Consider the following 20,391-nt stretch of genomic DNA (forward strand, 5'->3'; position numbering starts at 1 on the left):
GTAGGGCTGTCTGTCAGTTTCTTCTCAGCCCCTGGAAGAGAATGTGGGGCCAGCTCTTTTTGTACATGTTATCACTTCCCTCCTTTCTTGTATATAAACCAAGACCTTCCTTCTCTCAAGAAAGGCTTGAAGCACCAGGCTGTGTCTCTTCTTTCTGATCTTGAGGGGCTAAGGTGGCCATAGGGGCAGAAAGAAGTGTTTGGGGGGAAGATGGTCTCCACTTAAGGAGACATGAGCTCAGAAGCCTGTGGGAAGGAGGCTGAGTGGGCTCCAACCACACAAAGGGAGGCAGGCCGGCCCGATCCACCAGTGCCCTCTGCTGGGCATGTGTACTCTGAGCTAGTCCCAGGTGCCCCAGTAGCACATGGAGAGGACAAAAATCACTGACCACATTATAAATATTGTTATTTAAAAAAACAAAAACACACATACATCAGGTCCCAGGGCAGGAGCAGGCTGGTGCTAGAGGGTGAGTCCTGCCCTCTGCCACCAAGGCTGTGTGTCCACCAGCCTGTCTTCCCTGGAGCCCTCCACACACTTTCCCTACCGGCATCACCCACCCTACATGGCACAGACTGCCCATCTCTGGTCCGGGGCTGTGGGCGAGGACTTAGTCGTCCAGGAAGCGGGAGACCCTTGAACACCAAGAACAACCTTGAGAAGTGCATCAGTGGGTGTTGGGCGTGGAATTACTTTAGGAAAAGTGGGCACAGACCAGACCAAGGAAGGAGTCTGAGGCAGAAGGTGAACGTGGCCCTGGAGTCACCACCTCAAGCAAGCCTGAGGCAGAGAGCAGCTCATCGGGTCACTGGTGGTCATCCAGCTGCTGCAGCAGTGTCCGCCGCCGCCTCTCCAGCTCCCCCTCACTCAGCTCACTTTCCGATGTGTCCCAGCCTGTCTGTTGGAGCAAAGGCATGGCTCACCCTGAGCCCCCTGGCAGAGGCGTGGCTAAGGCCAGGACCCTGAACCAGGGGCATTCTAAGCTACACCCCAGTCCTATTTTTTATTTTGAAACAAAGTCTCACTAAGTTGTGGAGGGCCTAAGTCACTGAGGCTGACTATGAACCTGCGATCCTCCTGTCTCAGCCTCCCAAGTATTGGGATCACAAGCGTGTGCCACCATGCCTAGCCTCACCTTCTCCTTCTTGACTCCAAAGCCGGGGGAGCGGTTAGGAAGCTCTGCCTGCCGATGCTCCCTGTCCTGTTCTTGTTCCTTCTCTTCACTCTCCTTGCCTGTTTTCTCCTCAGGGTCTGTCTCGCTCTCAGGGCTGTTCTGTGAGAATTCAGAGCCCACCTCCTCAGTTGCTGTGAAGGACAACTGGGAGGCTGGCAGAACAGATCCCGCCAAACAACAGGGTCCCAGGCAGAGTTCCTTCCCTACTCACCGACTTATGTCTTCTCTTCTTAGTTTTCTTTTTTGGTTTCTTGGCTTTTCGAAGGCCATGATCTACAGATAGAAAAATTGCTACTAAGTCCCAAAGGAAAAAAGGGCTCATCCACATCCCTGCCACCGACCTCATGGTCTGAGGGAGCAGTCTGAGAAAGGCTGAGCCCAGTTTCCCTTCCTTCTCCTAGTTTCTGGCCTGGCAGGGTCAGGAAGCTCTTCCTACTCACAGTTTTTCCAATCCATTCTACCATCATGGGGGCTGGGGCTTCCTGAGGGCCTCCTCTCTGGAGCCTACAGTTCTCCCAATTCCCAGCAAATGCTTACCTGATCCAAGGAGAAGATTGGAAGGTGGTGAGCCCCGTCCTCCAAGGGCTGCAGCACCCCCACTTTCAACTGAATCAAGTGAGGAGGAGGGCTCAGAGCCAGACTCGGAGGGGTTCCGCCGCCTCCTCTTGGGGGGTCGGAGGGATGGTGGAGGCAGATCCTCCTCTTCCGACTCGGAGCCCTGGGAAGTTGAGCAAGTATGTGTCATGTACAGGTTTTTTGGCCTCCAAAGCCCAAGTCGGAACTGGGAAGAGAGGAGGAGCCAGAACCAAAGGAATCATCAAATCTCCCTCCAAAGGAGGCAGCAGTAAGGAAAAAATAAGCAAAGTGGTTACTTCCCCCTATGCAACCTCATCACACACACATCCCTCCACCTCCCGACTCACCGAGGGCGAGTGGGAGCGCTTGCGATGGTGCTTCTTGCCCTTCCTGCTGTGCTTTCGGCCTTTGGTATGGAGATGCTGGCATTCATTCTGCAGAGGCGAGATGGGGATGGTGCCAGTCTTAGTCTCAGGGAGGATGTTCCCAGTCTTAGCTTAGGGTCTTCTGTCTACCCTAGGGCCTCGCCCAGCACTCCTCTTTTTAGCTGGTCAGGGAAAGCAGAGTCCTAGGAGTGAGAGGCCACTGAGGTCTCCATTGAGCTGACCCAGAGAGTTCAGATATTTAGGACAGATCCAGAGGGCGAACCTGTCTCACCTCCAGCACCTGCAGGAACTCCCGGAAGAGCCGGATCCGCTCCGACTCCAGGGTGATCTGCTCAAAGGCTGAGTCGCACACAAAGCGCTCACGGACCTTGAACGGGGAGAGCACTGCTGATGAGACCAGGCCCTGCCTGGCCAGCTTGGACACCGCCACAGGCACAGGGCAGGGCTGGGGCAGAGGAAGGAAGGGACTGGAGCTGGCCCAGGGCTGTGCCGCGACTGGGGTGGGCCCTCAGTGGTGACGCTCCGCTGCCCTCAGGCTTGAGGGTGCCTGGGGCCAGGCTGCGCTCTGACCTCTTCCCACACAGTGCCCAGCTCCAGAGCAGGCACGGCCTGCCTCAGCATGCTTCGAAAGGCAGCTTCTCTGCGCCGCATCCTTCGTGCCTCCTCCTTTTCCCGCTCCCTCTCTCGAGCCTCTGCTTTCTCCAGCAGCTGAGGGCAGAAGAGACAGAGCAGGGTCACCTAAAAGGGTGGGAGTGTCCAGGGTCTGTTCACGCGTACCTTGAGAGGTAGAGGCCAGAGTCTGGAATCTTGCCCTCACCCCCTGGACCCGAGGTCGTCAGTGGGGTGTGAGTGAGAAGGAAGGAGCAAGACACCGAGGAGTTGCACAACCAGACCCGCCTCGCCCCGCCCCTCACACTATTGAAGGTCAGCTTGATGTTGCCTGCGTCCAGCGCAGCAGCCCTCTTGTCAAAGCTTATGACGTGGGCGAAGTCCTCAAAGGCTGTGTTCACCTCCACGCAGAAGCCCCGGTCCTGTGGGCACAGCAGCACATGAAGCACAGGGTCCTGCAGGCCAGAGGCCCAAGGCCAACAGGCAAGGGGTCACTACAGGAGGCCCAGGAAGCCCTGGTGCCCAAGAGATGAGGGGCACACCTCAGAAACCATGCTGTCCAGGTCCTCCTCATCTGATACGCCCCCACGCCCACCCTAGTCTGGATGAGACAAGGAGCTGAAGGGGCTGAGACGTGTCTCCATGTCTGCTGGTTTTTTTTAAGGTACTAGGTGACTGGACCCAGGGCATTCTACCTCTGATCAACAGCCTCAGCCCTATTTACTCTTTTTTGTTTTTGAAACAAGGTCTTATTAAGTTGCAGAGGGCCTTACCAAGTTGCTGAGGGTGGCTGCAAATCTGCAATCCTGTCTCAGCCTCCCAACTACTGAGATTACAACGTGCGCCACCACCCCAGCTCCGCGCCTGCTGATTGATGCCTAAGTTTTTCACAATTAGCTCTTTGTTCCTTGGGCCTCAACTGGGCCTTCCTGCTGCTCAGGGAAGCTTCATACATTTTATTTATTTGTTTGTTTATTTATTTATTGGTAGTACTGGGGTTCCTGGAAACCCTTATACCTCTGGGCTACACTCCCAGGCCTATTTTTATATTTATTTGGAAACAGGGTCTCTTAAGCCAGCGAGGCTGGCTTCGAACCAGCGCGATCCTCCTGTCTCCACCTCCCAAGCATAGGGATTACAAGCGTGCGCCACCACGCCCGGCAGCTTCATGCATTCTTAACCAACATCTGCTGCTCCCCATCCTGTGGCTCTGCTTCTTGCTTTCTATGTACCAGGTGCCCTGCTGAATGCCCCATATACCCGTATCCAGTCCTCCCCATTCTAAATGTAGAACAGGTCCTAGTCACCCAGTTTTATGCAGGAAGAGAAATAGCAGCATCTTCTCAAGACCATAGCTGAACCTATGGTTGAGAAAGAACTCTACCCAGGTCTTTCATTCCTGCAAACCTGTGCTTTCAAGCGCTGTGCCTATGCAGATCACTTAGTCCACAGGATAAACGGGGGCTCAGATGTGACTCCCCAGCAATATTAGAAACATGCCCCATTCTCTAAGTGCACGGCCAGGCTCCATGCTTCTCATTTAAGCCTCGCAACATTGCAATGAAGCCGTGGCTTAGGAGAGACCTCACTTGGCTTGAGCTGAGCGCTAAGTGGAGGCACTGGGGCACAGGACAGAGTCCATCCCACTGTACACAGCTCTGACCTCTGGCCCTCCTGTTGATAGCAAAGGCATGCTCACTTTTTTTTTTTTTTGTGATACTGGGGATGGAACTCAGGAACATTCCACCTTCGAGCAGCACCCCCAGCCCTATAACTTACTCTTTATTTTGAAACAAGGTCTCACTAAATTGCAAAGGGCCCCTCACTAAATAACTGATGCTGGCTGTGAACCACGATCATCCTGTCTCAGCCTCCCAAATGCTGAGATTAAAAGTGTGCACCACCATGCCTGACTCTCACTTTTCTTTTTTGGTGGTACTGGGTGAGGACTGAACCCAGTGGCATTCTATCTTCAAGCTACACCCCCAACCCTATTTTCTTTTCTTTTTAAACAGGGTCTCACTAAATTGCTAAGGCTGGCCCTGGACCTGTTATTCTTTTGTCTCAGCCTCCCAAGTACTGGGATTACAGGCTTGTGCCACCACGCCTGGCTTCAGAGACATGCTTCTGATTTTTTTCCAAGAGGACTTCCTTGACCCACACACTCCAGCCCATAAATGTATTCCCTCTTTCTTAGGGAACTGAAAACTAATCTCATCTCTAGTGGTTCTTTCCCTTGAGCACATACCTCACTTTACCTGGAACACCTCTTTTTACCCAAGCTAACTACCTCTGTTTGTTTGTTTGTTTTCCAGTACTGGGGATTGAACTCAGGGTCATTCTACTTCTGTGCTAAACCCCAGCCCTACTTTTTTATTCTTTGTTTTGAAACAGGATTTCACTAAATAGCTGAGGCTAGTCTTGAACCTGCAATCCTCCTCCCAGGTTAACTAAGACTATAAGTAAGTGTGTGCCAATACACCCAGCTACCTCTGTTCTTTAGATTAAAAAATATTTTGAAAATTGCAGCACAAAGCAAAAGGAATAAACATTTATAGAGAGCCTATTCTAAGATTATTTATTTATTGGTACTAGGGATTGAATCCAGGGGCATTCTACCTCTAAGCTACACCCACCCAGCTAAATTTTATTTATTTTTATTATTATATTTTTTTGGTGGTACTGGGGATGGAACCTAGGGGCCTTCTACCTCCGGGATACACCCCAGACCTATTTTATATTTACTTGGAAACAGGGTCTCATAAGCTGGCTGAGGCTGGCTTCGAACCTGTCTGATCCTCCAGTGTCAGCCTCCCGAGCGCTGGGATTACAAGTGTGCGCCAGTGCACCACATGCCTGGCTTTTATTTTTATTTTGAAACAAAGTCTCACTAGGCTGATGAGTCTCATCACTTGGTGAGGCTGTCCTCAACCTCACTAAAGTAGAATGCCTCATGAGGGGCATTCTACCTCCGAGCTACACAGCCAGCCCTGTTTTTTTCTCATGTCTCAGTCTCCTATGTACTTACATCCTTACAAATGGTATCTTCAGTTTACAAAAAAGGAAATTGAGGCTCAGAGACACTACACAACTTGTGTCTTCGACAATACACAGCCAGGAGTTACTCGACTCTGAAAACTGCTGCCCCACCCAAAGCCTCCGGCTTCAAAATCACCGATCTCCCTCAGTGTCGCTCACTTGATAATAGTCGGATCCAGGGCTTCCTGTTTGGTCCTCACGTGTGTGTTTCTCAGTGCCACTGCTGTTAGTTTTTTTATTTTGCAGTACTGGGGATTGATCCCAAGGGCATACTACCTCTGACCTACACCTCCAGCCCTATTTCTTTATTATTATTTTTTATGTGTGTGTGTGGGGGGTACTGGGGATTGAACCGAGGGGCATTCTATCTCCAAGCTGCACACCCAGTCCTATTCTTTTTTTTTTTTTTTTTTTTTTTTTGTGGTACTAGGGGTGGAACCCAGAGGCTTTCTACCTCCGGGCTATACTCCCAGACCTTTTTCATATTTTATTTGGAAACAGGGTCTCACTAAGTAGCTGAGGCTGGCTTTGAACCAGTGCGATCCTCCTGTCTCAGCCTCCCAAACGCGGGGATTACAAGCGTGCGCCACCACGCCCGGCTCCAGCCCTATTTTTTATGCTTTATATTTGTGTGGCACTGAGGATGGAGGCTATACTTTAGACCTACTTTATGTTTTATTTGGAAACAGGGTCTCACTAAGTTGCTGAGAGTCTAAGTAGCTGAAGTTGGCTTTGAACCGGCAACCCTTCTGTCTCAGCCTCCCAAGTACTGGGATTACAAGCATGTACCACCACACCCGGCTCTCTGCTACGTTTATTTATTTATTTATTTAGGTGAGATACTGAGGATGGAACCCAGGGACATTCTACCTCCGAGAGACATCCCCAGCCCTATTTTTATTCTTATTTATTTATTTTGGAGTACTGGGGATGGAACCCAGGAGCATTCTACCTCCAAGTGACACCCCCAGCCCTATATTTTATTCTTTATTTTAAAACAGGGTCTTGGCCGGGCGTGGTGGTGCATGCTTGTAATCCCCGCACTTGGGAGGCGGAGACAGGAGGATCGCGCAGGTTCGAAGCCAGTCGCGCGCGCTGGCTTAGGAGACCCTGTTTCCAAAATGAAAATGTAAAAATAGGTCTGGGAGTGTAGCCCGGATGTAGAAGGGCTTCCAGGAACCCCAGTACCACCAAAAAAATAAAAAATAAAAATAAAACAGGGTCTTGCTGAGTTGCAAAAGGCCTCACTAAGCAGTAGCTGAGGCAACCCTCGAACCATGATCCTCCTGTCTCAGCCTCCCAAAAGCTGGGATTACAAGCATGTGCCACCATGCCCGGCTTCCTATTTTTAATTCTTTATTCTATTTTTTGAGGTACTGGGGATGGAACCCAAGAGCTTTCGACCTCTGAGCTACACCCCCAGCCCTAATTTTTATTCTTTATTTTAAAAAGGGTCTCACTGAGTTGCAGAGGGCCTCACTAAGTAGCTGAAGCTGGCTTTGAACCTGCACAATCCTCCTTTCTCAGTCTCCCAAATGCTGGGATTACAAGTGTGCGCCACCACTCCTGGCTCTGCTGTTTATTTTAACATCCCCCTCTTTGGATCCCCCTCCTGTCTCAGACCTCTTTTGTCACTTCTCTTGTATGTGCACGTTCTTGAGAACAGCACTTTGTCCTTTCTTACTACCTGATCTATAATCTCCCCAGCAATCTCATCCCTCACCTCTGCTGATTTTCAGACCCATAATAGACTAGTTTGTAGTCACTTCAAATTCAACAGATCCCAACAGATCTTATGAGATCCCACACTCCTAACTGATCTCCCAGGCGCAGATCCTCCTGTCTCCTTCCTTTCCTCAATCCAGGGCCCTATGCTATCCTACAGATGAGAGATGCTACCACCGAGCTGTGGATGGTCACAGGTACACCTGGGCTCATCTGTCTTCCAAAGGCAGGAACCCACATAAAGAAACAGGAAGAGGAGCTAATTAGAACAGCAAGGGCAGGAGCCCCACAGGCCAATTGGCAGTGCTAGCTACTCAGGCTAAAAGTTAACCTGTGGTCCTCCCATCTCAGCCTCCCGAGTACTGGGACCAGATTGTTTTTGAGAATAATTCCCCAAATGGAATTTCTTTCTTCTCCAGCCCTGCTTCTTCTGCTTAATCCACCCCAGTAGTGTCACTTCTGAGATACCACAGACCTGCCCCAAGCACCTCCTTCCTTTCTCTTACTTCACAAAACAACTGGCAATTCCACTTCTCTGTAACTGTATCCCACTGCTTTTAAAATTTTGTTTTTTTTTTTTTAATTTTTTTTGTGGTCGGGCGTGGTGGCGCATGCTTGTAATCCCCGCACTGGGGAGCCAGACAGGAGGATCACGCAGGTTCAAAGCCAGCCTCGCTGGCTTAAGAGACCCTGTTTCCAAATAAAAAGATAAAATAGGTCTGGGAGTATAGCTCAGAGAAGGGTTTCCAGAAACCCCAGAACAACAACAAAAAAAATTCTTTGTGGTACTGGGGATTGAAGCAGGGGCATTCTACCTCTGAGCTACACACACTGTTTAATATTTTTGTGCTGAGGCTGTCCTCAAACCTGCAATCCTCCTACCTTAGCCTCCCAAGTACTGGAATTACAGGCTGCTTCTCAGACTCTTATACCAAGTAGTCCTGGTAAGAGAGGAAAGGCCTGGATGATTGAAGCTCTCCAAAAGTTTTTTAGTTACTTGCCAGTATCACTTTTAGCATCTTGAGGCTTCCAGAACTGTCTACCACCACCTCCCCTACAGACACACACTCCAGACTGGGAAGTGCTACCAACTCCCTATTGCCAAGTGCTCTTCCAGTACACTATCTAATCTTACCATCATGAGATAAATGTCCAAATTATTTTATAGCATTCAAGGTACTTTATATACAGGCTCTACTTCCATAAAGAACATATGGTTCCAGACAAAAAGGACAATATAATACATCTTACCTAGTGGTAACATTTAAAATATCAAATGTTGCAGTGTGCGATAGTATGCATTTTTGTATCCTAGTACTTGGGAGGCTGAGAAAAGAGGATTTCAGGTAAAAAGCTAGCCTTGGCAATTTAGTGAGGCTCTCAGCAACATGACTCTGTTTCCAAATAAGACATAAAACTGGGCTGGGGGTGTAGCTTGGAGGTAGAATGTCTCTGGGTTCAATCCCCAGTACCAAAAAAAAAAAAAAGGGTTAAACAGGAAGGGCAAAACAGGACTTAAAGAGACACTGCATGTGCAATGGGGACTTTCCTAGCTTTTCCCAGGTCCCTTTCAACTCAGCACCAAGATACTCTCTGTTATTAGGTGTCCTCTGTGCAACACTTACCATTTTTCAGACAGGAAACCAATGCTCAGAAAGGTTAAGTTTTGCCCTAGGCAGTCAGCCTCAAGTTCCTAACACTGGGCTGTCTCCCTAAATGCACCAGACTGTCCTACACACAGCTCAGAGGTAGAATGCCCCGGAGTTGAGTTCCTGCACACACACAAAATGCTCTTCACTTCCATTAGGAAATAAGCTTTCTCCTTGTTTCTGTTTTTGTGTTACAGGGATGGAACACAGAGGCATTCTACCTCTGAGCCATTTTGTTTTGAAACAAGGTCTCATTAGGTTGATTAGAGTCTCACTACTTGCTGAAACTGTCCTCAAACCTGTGACCCTCTTGATTCAGCCTCCCAAGTACTGGGATTACCGGAGTAAGCTACCATGCCTGGCCACCTTTTCTAACTCTATAGACATGGACACTGAACACTTTTTCCCCAGTGTGAGATGGTAATTGGCAGCTGACACTGCAGTATCAAGTTGTTTTTTTGTTTTGTTTTGTTTTGCTGTACTAGGGATTGAACCCACAGGCATTCTACCTCTGAGATACCCTTCCCCTCAGCCCTATTTTTATTCTTTATTTTGAAACAGGGTCTCACTAAATTACAGAAGGACTCACAAATTAGCTGAGGCTGGCCGAGAAACTGCAATCTCCTGTCTCCGCCTTCCAAGTATTGGGAGTACAAACATGCGCCACCACACCTGGCTCAGTATTAAGGTGATAAGGAGTGGTGAGAAAAAGTCAAGTAACCCTTTTATAGGTGTCTGTATGGCACTAGGGATTGACTGCAGAAGCCCTCTACCACTGAGCTGCATGCCCAGCCCTTTTTTCTTTACTTTGAGATAGTGTCTTGCTAATTTACCCAGGCTGGCCCTAAACTTGTGATCCTCCTGCCTCAGCCTTCCATGTCATTGGGATTAAGGTGTGCACCACTGCACCCATCTATAAATTGCCTTTTCTAAGAAGGCAGTGGCATCTCAGACTGAGTCCACGGGATGCCTCACAAAACCAGCCAGTGCTCCCAGACAGACTGACAAGAGAGCTGAAGATGCCAAGTATTATGTGAACTCCTGATTTTAATATGCTGCCAATAAATTCCGAATTTCTCTAAACACTGTATAGGCCAGAAAGCATGTTGTATATCTGTGAGCTATCCATTCACATTTAGCTATCTTCTTACTCCCCAAACCTGCCATGCCCTTCCATCCACTTGCCTTTGATCCTGCAATGTCTTTATGCCTAAGACATGCCGCCGTCCTCCACCTATTCCTTCCTAAAGGTGCAGTTCAAATGTCAAGTCTTAGCTGGTTGTGGAGGCCCACACCTGTATTCCCAGTACTTGAGAGGCTGAAACAGGAGCCTCACAGTCTCAGCAATGTGGCAAGACTCACAGCAACTTAATGAGACTGTTTCAAAACAAAAAATAAAGGGCTGGGAGGGGGGCATAGCTTGGAGGTAGAATGCCCCTAGTTCAATCCCCAGTACCACAAAAAGAAAAGCCAAGCTGACTGATCCTGCTATAACCTTTCTGTCACCAAGTCCCTTGATCTATCCCTGGTTATTTGAGGGGAGGAAATATTCTCACATGAGACTTTGTTTTAAAACAAAAAATAGCCAAGCGTGGTGGCACATGCATGTAATCCCAGCATTTGGGAGGCTGAGACAGGAGGATCCCAGGTTTGTGGGCAGCCTTGGCTACTTAGGCCCTTTGCAACTCAGTGAGACCCTGTTTCAATATAAAGAATAAAATGCTGGGCGTGGTGGCGCACACCTGTAATCCCTGTGCTTGGGAGGTGGAGACAGGATCACGCAGGTTTGAAGCCAACCTTGCTGGCTTAAGAGCCCCTGTTTCCAAATAAAAATATAAAAAATAGAGCCGGGCGTGGTGGCGCACTCTTGTAATCCCCGCGCTTGGGAGGCAGAGACAGGAGGATTGCGCAGGTTCGAAGCCAGCCGCACGCGCTGGCTTAGGAGACCCTGTTTCCAAATTTTAAAAAATGTAAAAATAGGTCTGGGAGTGGTAGAAGGGCTTCCAGGAACCCCAGTACTACCAAAAAAAATAAATAAATAAAATAGGTGTCTGGGAGTGTAGCCCAGAGGTAGAAGGGTTTCCAGGAACCCCAGTACCACCACCAATAATAATGATGATGATGATGATGATGATAATAATAATAATAATAATAATATAAATATAAATATATAAAAAAGGACTAGGGGTACAGCTTAGAGGTATAATGCCCTTGGGTTCAATCCCTAGTACCACCACCACCACCACCACCACCACCACCACAAAAAGAATTCAAGTCTTCTGATCACTGTCTCTGTAATAATGCCCCTCTGCATGGCAATTCTCATGTCTGTCTTTGTGTTGGGCTATAAGCTCCTAAGAGCAACAACTTTATCTTACTCATCACTGTATCTTTAGTGCAGAGTAAAGGACCACAGTAGACATCTGCTGAGTAAACTGCTATATTCCTGCAACAGGACTTCTCAGGAGTCCTGTACAGAGAACATGGCTTACACCCAGCCTGCATCATCTACAACCCCAGTTCCCCTTACCTTAAGAATATCTTTAATGATCTTCTTTTCATCATGGAATCGTGCCTTCAACTCCTCCACATAGAATTTGAACAAGTCCAGAGGGGTGGAGCCTGCAGGGAGGGAGGGAGGGGGGCCTGGCGGGCGGCAGCTTCCCAATGCCTAGGGTGGGGTCGAGGACAGGACCAAGGGAGTGGGGATGCAGAGGCGATGGGGCAGGAAGCCAGGCCAGAGAAGGGGGGCCTGGCTGCCTTACCCGGCTGGCCCAGCATGTTGGCAAAGCGGACGTCAGTGCTGACTGCAGGGTACAGCTCCATCCAGGTAGACATGGAGTGCAGCTGCCCTGTCTCATGCAGCTCGTCCAGGAAGGTCTGAGCAGGGAGAGGCCAGAGATAGGGAGAATGAGACAGAAGGAAGCAGAGCCAGGGACTAGCAGAGGGAGAGGCAGGGGCAATCCAGACTAAGAAAACCAAGTAATGAAGGCGAAGATGAGAAGATACAGATGAGGAAGAGAACACTACAAAAGGAAAGAGTAGGTAAATACAGAGGGACGGAACAAAAGATGAAAGCCAGCCAGCCTGGAAGGCAACGAAGCTGAAACCTGCCAGCAGCACAATCTTCCATGACTTGGTCTCAACATCCTGCTGTGATCTAGCCAAGTCCCCTGCACACTGCCACAGGGGATAAGCTCTGCCTGTCTGGCTTCCCACCCAAAGGAAATGCTACCCAGCCAGCTGCCACAACCGTGTCTGCAGGGTGCCCTCTGCTGGTAGCTTCTGGGTGGTGCATACATCTGGTCTCTCTCAAGGGGACACAGCAGCAGGGAGATCTGGTGGAGCTTGGAGCTCTGATCCCTAAGGGCTGCAAAGATACCTGGAAGGCCTCTCGGTTTTTGCGCTGCTGGCGCCGCTCCCGGAGCCGGGCCCGTTCCCGCTCTTCCTCCTCCTCCCTCTCCAAAGCTCGGATGTGCTCTTCAAAGCAGATCAGTGCATCTTCCTTGTCCATGTCTACAGGCAGAGAGGATGCTCAGCAGGCACCATACTAGTACATCCCAACCCCTGTGTCTCAAGGATGCTGCCCTGTAGGTGCTGGAGACACTCAGGTTAGTGAGCAAAGTGGAGGAGAGGCTGTGGGAGCAGCCATTTCAATGGAGGTTCTTGAGGGGAATCATTAATGGTATAAAAAAATTAACTGAGCCAGGCATGGTGGTGCAGGCTTGTATTCCCAGTAACTGGGAGGCTGAAAGGAGGATCACAGGTTCACAGTGAGCCTCGGCAACTTAATGAAGCCCTCAGCTTCACTCATTTCAACTGAAATGAACTTTCTTCCTATTTATTTATTTATGCAAGTTTGGGGATGGAACCCAGAGACATTTGACCCCCGAGCTACACCCTCTGCCCTATTTTTTATTCTTTATTTTGAAACAGGGTCTCACTGAGTTGCAGAGGGCCTAAGTATCTGAGGCTGTCCGCGAACCGGGATCCTCCAGTCTCAGCCTCCCGAATGCTGGGATTACAAACATGAAGTGAGCTTTCTTGAGATCTGAGGTTTTACGTCTTATGGAAGTGGAAGTCAATCAGGTTTAGACATAACTTCAGAAGGTGAGTTTCTCATCCTCAGTGATCACAAGCCGGCGACTGCTTATTGTAGCATTATATGCTGTTAGGGCCCATGGTGCTGACAATATAAGACCAGATTTAGGCCAGGAATGTTGGCACACACCATGATCCCAGTACTTAAGAGGCTGAGACAAGAGCAATCCTTGGTTCAAGGCCTGCTCTCAGTAACTTAGGCCCTGATTGAAAATAAAAACACATTTGTAATGCATTTGGGAGGCTGAGGCAGGATGATTGCAGTCCACAGACAGCCTCAGCTACTTAGTGAGGCTGAGGCTTTGCAACTCAGTAAGATCCTGTTTCAAAATAAGAATAAAAATAGGGCTGGGGGTGCAGCTCAGAGGGAGAATGCCCCTGGATTCCATCCCCAGTACTGAAAAAAAGAAGAAGAAAAAAAAAAAAAAGCCGGGCATGGTACACACTTATAATCCCAGCATTCGAGAGGCAGAGCCAGAGGATATTGCGGTTCATGGACAGCCTCAGCTACTTAGCGAGGCCCTTCACAACTCAGCAAGACCCTGTTTCAAAAATAAAAACGACTAAAAAATAGGGCTGGGGGTGTAGCTCGGAGGCACATGCTCCTAGATTCCATCCTCAGTACCACAAAAAAAAAAAAAAAAAAAGGAAAAAAAGAAAGAAACTAAAACAGGCCTGGAGATATAGCTCAAGAGGAAAAATTCTAGGGTTCAATTCCTAGTTTCAGCTGGGCGTGGTGGCACACACTTGTAACCCCAGCACTTGGGAGGCTGAGATAGGAGAATGCACAGGTTCGAAGCCAGCCTCAGCTACTTAGGCTCTCAGCAACTTAGTGAGACCCTGTTTCCAAATAAAGTATAAAATAGGTCTAGTAGTATAGCCCGGAGGTAGAAAAGCCCCTGGGTTCCACCCCCAGTACCACCAAAAAAAAGTTATAAATCTCCAGGACTTCTGATTCCTATATGCCAGAACTCTTTCTCCAAGAATCACACAGTGTCCTGGTCAACAATGGACTCCAGGAGGAGAGAGAGAGTGTCCTAAAACATTTGGGGTCCAGAAAGACAGGTATAGTGACTGTTGAGGATGTCTAGAATAGGCAGGAGGTGGAACTCTGGAGTCCCAGGTCAGTGAAGTAAGGGGAAGGGCCAGGTGGAAGTGGAGAGCCAGGCTTACTCTGCAGCTGATGGTCCTGAGCAAAGCTGGGGTTATCCATGAGGTACTGCTGGGCCTGGGACCATGTGGTTTGGAAGTTTACACTACTCATCCCATCCAGGATGCTCTTCAGGGCCTGAATATTGCGGCGCCGGAGCTGCTTGGCCTGTTCCTGGGGAACCACAGAGCCAAGGTGAGGCAGGGCAATTCAGAGCTACCAAATTGGCCTGGCAGAGGAGCGCCCCGAGAAAGGAGGTTGCAAGAGGACACAAGGAGGGCGCCAGACTCAAGACTTTCAGGTCCCAGGGAAGGGGGAGGAGCACAATGACAGACCAACCTCTCAGAGACTCTTCCTTGTCCCATACCCAGAGCTACCGGACCAGGATAGGAATGGGGGGGACATACATGAGCCATTCCAGCTCCCAAGTCAGGAACTGGGAAACTGGGGAGTGGAGAAATAATGGCTAGGATCCACTCGAAGCCAAGACAAGGAACCCAGGAGGAGAGCGGGACTGAAGGATCCAGCCCAGCAACCTTTACCTTCTCCTTCTTGGCCAGGAAGAAGAGGACATCATCGTAAACCTCTTTTCGATCCCTCTCAGGGACCACAGCCCAGACCTCCAGCTCCCCAAAGGTTTGTTCTGCCCGCCTGTGGAACATGGGCTGTGAGTAGGCAGGCAGAGAACAGACCTAAGCCTCTTGTTCTCAGGGTTCCTACCCGCCCAGCCCAGCCCAGCCCAGCCCCTGACCGGTAGCGGGTGGTGGAGGTCATGCGCTCGTGCTGCTCCAGGAAATGCTGCAGGGTCTGCTTGGCCTCCTTGGCCCTTAGCCGAGCCTCCTCCTTCTCCTCCTTCTCCCGCTGTGCCTTGTAAGCATTAAATGCCTGCTTTTTCTCACTCAGTTTGGGCAAGGCACTAGGTGGAAAGGGTGGGGACAGAGTCAGCCTGAACCACCCTGCACAGCCCACAAAGTAGGGTCTTGGGACACTGGGGAAGAGTCTTCCAGGGAGTGAGGGGGGGTGACGGGGGAGGAGGACTAGGCTCTGTGCATGGGCTCAGGACACAGGTGTCAGGATACAGGCAGGTGTCAGAGGTAGAGAAGGAACATGGTCCCCAGGCACTAATACTTTGGGTTAGGTCACCATCAGACCTCTACCCTATTCAGGCTCTTCTTTCCCCAATTAATTCATTGCAATTCAATCCAATTCAATCCAGCAAGCATTTACTGAATGTCTCGTGTCAGACACCTTTCTCTTTCTGGGTCCTGGAGGCCCCCCAACTTCTTCTCCCCTTGTTCCCCACCCAGACTGCTCACTTTCCTAACTCCAGCCCCCTTGAGCCTGAGTGTTGAGCTGGGGTTTCTCAAGGAGGCCCTATCCAGCAGCTCTTATGAAGAGGGCCTAGTTTCCACTGCCCAGGCCTACCTGTAACGGGGGTCTGTGACCACCATCTTCATGGCCTGTTCCCATGAGGCATTAGAGGGGACAGCCTGGAACGGAGCAGGCAGGGGTCATGGGACCTGCCCATCACCATCCCAGTCCAGGACTTCCCCGGGAGCCCCACCCTTAGCACCTTGTCCCTTAGCAGCTCCTTGAATGCCTGCTTCGCCTTCTCCCGGTTGCTCCAACTGAGGCCAGACCTCTCTGGTTCTGGCTTACATTCCTCCTCCTCCTGCTGTGGTAGCTGATGCTGTCCAGCAGAACTGGGGGGCAGAGTGGACTCAGCCACAGGGCTCTTGGTCTTTGTTATTTCCAGTGCACTGCGCTCTCGGCAACACATCCCCACTCCTTACTCCCCAGGGCAGCCTCTTCCCACCCTTCAGAGGTCATACCAACTCTTCATGCCCCTCTCAAGAGGCCTGGCAGAGGACCAGGTTGAGCCAGGCTAAGAGCCTGAGGCCAACATCAGGAATACTGGGGCACAAGGGGCAGCCTCACCTGCTGGGGCCCTCCTCCGGCTGCTGCAGGGGTTGGGCAACCTCTGACACATCACAATCTTCACTCCCACCTGGCTCAGGTTCCACGAGGCCCACAGGCACCGGCACCGGGGCAGGGCCAGGGGGTACAGGTGGGGGCTCGGGCTGTGGCTGAGGAGGCTGTGGTTGTAGTGTCTGTGGCTGCTGCAGCTTCCTGCAGGTGAGCCAGAAGGGTGGTGTTGAAGTATATCAGGGACAGAAGGCAGGGGCTGGCTGGTTTACTACCTTGGGAAGGACTGGGGCCAGAGCAGACAATCCCACAAGGAGACACTTCCTCTGAGAGTAGGGACAACAGGGTCTCCACTTCTACACCCCAGGTCCCCCCAGCATGGACGGATAGATGATCAAGGCACTCACTCACCCTGTAGTCTCTTGTTTGACTAGAGCTGCAATGGGAAAAGATGACAGTCACAGGATAGCAAAGGACCACCAGCAGCCCTGCCCAGGCCTCCCCCTCTTCTCAGGACGCCTCACCCTCCAGGTCATCCAGGTCCTTGGGCCGGGTCCAGCAGGACTCCTGACTCTGGTTATTATAGTAGTAAGGCTTGCCTGTGTCCGACTTGTACTCTTTCCAGGGACATTGGGACAGCAACAACTACAAGAGGATGGATCACAGCACATCAGTGGGCTGGGGAAGTCTCCGGCCATAGGGGAGCTGAGGGGACCCAGTGAGTAGAGGACACAGTCTCCTGAGCTACCACTTGGCCTGGTTCAACTGGGGGAATATGGACTTCCTGAGATCCCAGGGAGACATTTTCAGGGAGCATGGGGGTGTGCTAGGGATCTTGGGTCAAAGAACCACAATGAGTATGGTTAGAGACTTGAGAGGCCAAGGACTTGAAGGGTCAGGACAGCTGAAAGGAAGGAACAGAAAGCCCCACTCAGGACCTCCGCCTTGGACTTGAGCACGCTGGGCTTCTCCCACACGGACTGCTTGTCGTCAGCATTGTAGTAGTAGATGCGCCCATCAGGGGCCACATGCTCACTCCAAAGGGCCCTCTGGGGGGAGGGGGCACAGAAGGGTGGTCAAGGCCCCTTTCCAAAGCCTTTCTTCTTCACCCCAAAGACTTAAACATCAGCCCCACTTTCAGCCTTTCTGCCCAGAGACCCGAGCTAAAAGAACTCACCGGAGGACCTGTCCCAGCCACAACAGCTAGAAAAGAAACCAAAGGAAACATACTAAGTCTCTGTTCAAACACTCATCTTATTCCCACCTAGTCCTCCCTTACTCCATCCCCAGCAAATATCCCCCTAGTCCCATCAACATCCCAGGCTCCCTGGCATCCCAACAGGCATGATCCAGGGTGAGCTCCATCCAGTCCATGGTCCCCTCTCCCCTGTACCCCCCAACCTCCGAGCCTGGGGGGAGCAGGCCCCCAGGAGACTCACAGCTGGCGGTGTCCGCACCCGGAGCCGTCTGCCGAAGAAAGAGGAGGGGGAAGGGTTGGGGCCAAGCCCAGTGGCCCCCAGGACCCAGGCCATGGGGGATAGAGAAGCAGGCCAGGCCAGGATCTGTGTATCCTGTTCCCAGGGATCTCTGCTCCCTAACAGGACCCTTTCCCCCCAATGGGGCTGTGGCTCTCAGATCCCAGGGGAATTGCACAGTAGTGCTTTTCTTCATTTTCCCCAAGTGAGAGTGTTTTGTTGACTCCCAAGGCCCATCTCTTCATGAGAGATGCCAAACTCTACATCTCACTCCGGCTCTACTACACTGAGCAGCAGCACAAGTAAAGCGAGATTCCAGAGTGCCACTGCCTGCTCAGAGGCAAAGAGGATGTGAAGAAAGGACTGTGTTAGTGTATCCACAGCGATGGCCCTATGAGGGGGAGGAATGTATGGCTTAAGTGGTTTCTTTAGAGGTGCTGTGCACGGCATGGGGGTTAAGGAAAGAACACGTATGCCTTTGGGGATGAGCAAGAAACGAATTGCTGGGTATACGGCTGGTGAGGAGGATTCTGGTGTGGGAAGTGCTGCTAGGGACCAGGCTAGATATGAGGGAAGAGGGAAAGGATGGCATCCACACCCTTTTACTCCAAGTCAGCCCCAAGGCCTGCAGGGCACAGCCTGCTTCTTGCAGCCCCTGGCTGCTTACCGCTGCGGTGACAGGCACTGCTGGCATCAGCATTCCTGGCATCATCGGTGGGACCATTCCTGGTATCTACGGATACAAACACCAGCCATGAGATGAGAGCAGGTGTAAGCTGGGCAAGGTTCTACAAGCTGGAGTGCCAAGGAGTCCTCAGGCCATCCTGAGGTTCTGGATTCTCAGGCTGCCTGAGAGTTGTCTCAAGTCATTCAGTAGACAAATCCATAAACCTGGCCTCCCTTCCCTCCCCATTTCCTGAAGCCCAAATACCCCCACTTCTCTGTCTCTACTCCCAGCTAAACTGACAGGGTTTCCTAGTGTCCCCATGGAGGGAGGCAATTACCTGCGTGAGTGGTGGTGGTGCCCCCATTGGTGGAAGCATTGGGGGCAGGATGCCAGGTGGCATGGGGGGGATGGCTGGCGGCCTCTGACTCATGGGGGGAAGCCCCATTGGAGGAAAGGGTGGGGGAATCCCAGGAGGGGGCATCTAAAAGGGAGGAAAGAAAGAGATACTAAACAGAGAAGATACTGCCTTGTTAGGGGCAGAGAAAACCATCAGCAAACATCCACCTGCTGCCCACCCGGCCCTCCACCCTGGCTCGAAGGCAATTCCAAGGCTTTAGTTTGAGAAGCCCAAGGCATGAAACTGCCCCCCTCCTCACCACTGAGAAAGATAGATTACCAGGGGTTCTCTGGGCCTGACAGGCAAGCACGTAGCTTCTTAAGGGGCCGGAAGGGAGAGAGGAGGAAAGTGGGACAGCACCAGTGCAAGGAGGCTGCACCCCTTCAGCACTGCTCACAGAGGCCTCTCAAGCGAGGGGCAGAAGGCAGGCATGCCCCAGTCTCCTGCCTTCCCTTTCTCTCTGCCTCATGACCACCAATGCCATTGCAGCCCCAATTTTGTGGCTTTTTAAAAGAGCACAGGCAAGGAGTAGTGAAAGAGAAAGACAGCCCCTCCCTGCCCTTACTCTAATGGGGTCTTTTTCCTTCCATTTCTACCTCTAGCCCCAGTGTGTCCCAAGGACAAAAAGACAAAGGGGAACTGTCACCTCTATGGACTAGAGCTTAACAGCAGCTCTCCCCACCCCAGTGCCCAGACAAAACCACCCCTCTTCCAAGGGCAGCAAAAGGGCGCATTACAGGAGAACCGTGCTGGCGATGCAGCAGCGGCCAGGGCTGAGGAGTTGAGGGTGCAGGCTGGAAAAGCCAAGCCCAGGGAAACACATAAAACTTACGAAGGGTGGTGGCATCATGGGGGGCCCCGGTGGGAAGGGGGCAGGCGCTGCTGGGGGCCGGGGACCAGAATCGGGAACCGACTGTTGAGGGAGAGAAAAGTCATAGGACCCAGGATGGGCAGAGATGGGCTTTTGCGGAAGGGAAGAGGATAAAAAAGGAGCACGAAGTTCAGAGCAGGGTCTCCAAGCCCAACTTCCTGCCCACCCCAAGCTCTAAGCCCCAGGGAGATCTGCTCTCGCTGCCAGTCCAGAGCCAGCTGGCTGAGCCCTTTGATATCATCTTCATTCTAGGAGTTTCCACTTGCCAAAGCCACAGAAAGGATGGAGAAGGCTCCATTACAGGCACTCAGCTCTTCCCCCAGCTTTTAACTACTCTCCTGCCAGTGGGCAAAGCCTCTCTCAAGCCAGTAGGGAGTGCCTGCTTTTCCTCTCCCACTCTTCCAATTAACCAGTCAGATTCAATCCAAAGCTCTCTAAACACAAAGCGTTGTCAGCCCTTTTACACTCTAGTCTCCCTAACAATTTCTCTTCCCTAACCAAGCCTCCTCCCCTAGCTAGCCTCATCTTTGGTCGACCACTTTGAACACCTTCTACTCCCATTCACCAACCTCATCTCTTTGCACTGCCCTCACACCATTTTTGGTGGCCAACCTTCCTTTGTTTCCCTTAAGATGCAAGCTTTGGA

The 20,391-nt window shown here is 51.1% G+C and overlaps 1 protein-coding gene across 5 annotated transcripts; it reads right to left on the reverse strand.

Moving 5' to 3' along the window:
* Positions 1-805: 805 nt before the first annotated feature.
* Positions 806-20,025, reverse strand: PRPF40B (pre-mRNA processing factor 40 homolog B; the record flags this gene model as incomplete). Of its 5 annotated transcripts, none has more annotated exons than XM_080706688.1 (25): positions 806-898; positions 1,136-1,273; positions 1,386-1,447; positions 1,712-1,892; positions 2,098-2,184; positions 2,408-2,503; positions 2,707-2,844; positions 3,051-3,167; positions 11,689-11,780; positions 11,924-12,038; positions 12,541-12,674; positions 14,433-14,583; positions 14,952-15,060; positions 15,161-15,325; positions 15,835-15,899; positions 15,983-16,112; positions 16,348-16,539; positions 16,747-16,771; positions 16,860-16,980; positions 17,274-17,384; positions 17,513-17,538; positions 17,775-17,802; positions 18,478-18,543; positions 18,815-18,958; positions 19,707-20,025. In XM_080706688.1, 25 exons carry the CDS (start codon positions 19,722-19,724, stop codon positions 806-808), a joined length of 2,604 nt encoding a protein of 867 aa, XP_080562814.1. The 5 variants fall into 5 exon arrangements, with proteins under 5 accessions (XP_080562814.1, XP_080562817.1, XP_080562816.1 ...); XM_080706691.1 differs by having other exon boundaries at positions 15,835-15,869; positions 19,707-19,781; XM_080706690.1 differs by having other exon boundaries at positions 2,086-2,184; positions 19,707-19,781.
* Between the last annotated feature and the right edge of the window lie 366 nt (positions 20,026-20,391).

This window comes from Muscardinus avellanarius (assembly GCF_963383645.1).
Source record: "Muscardinus avellanarius genome assembly, chromosome: 11".
NCBI lineage: Eukaryota > Metazoa > Chordata > Mammalia > Rodentia > Gliridae > Muscardinus > Muscardinus avellanarius.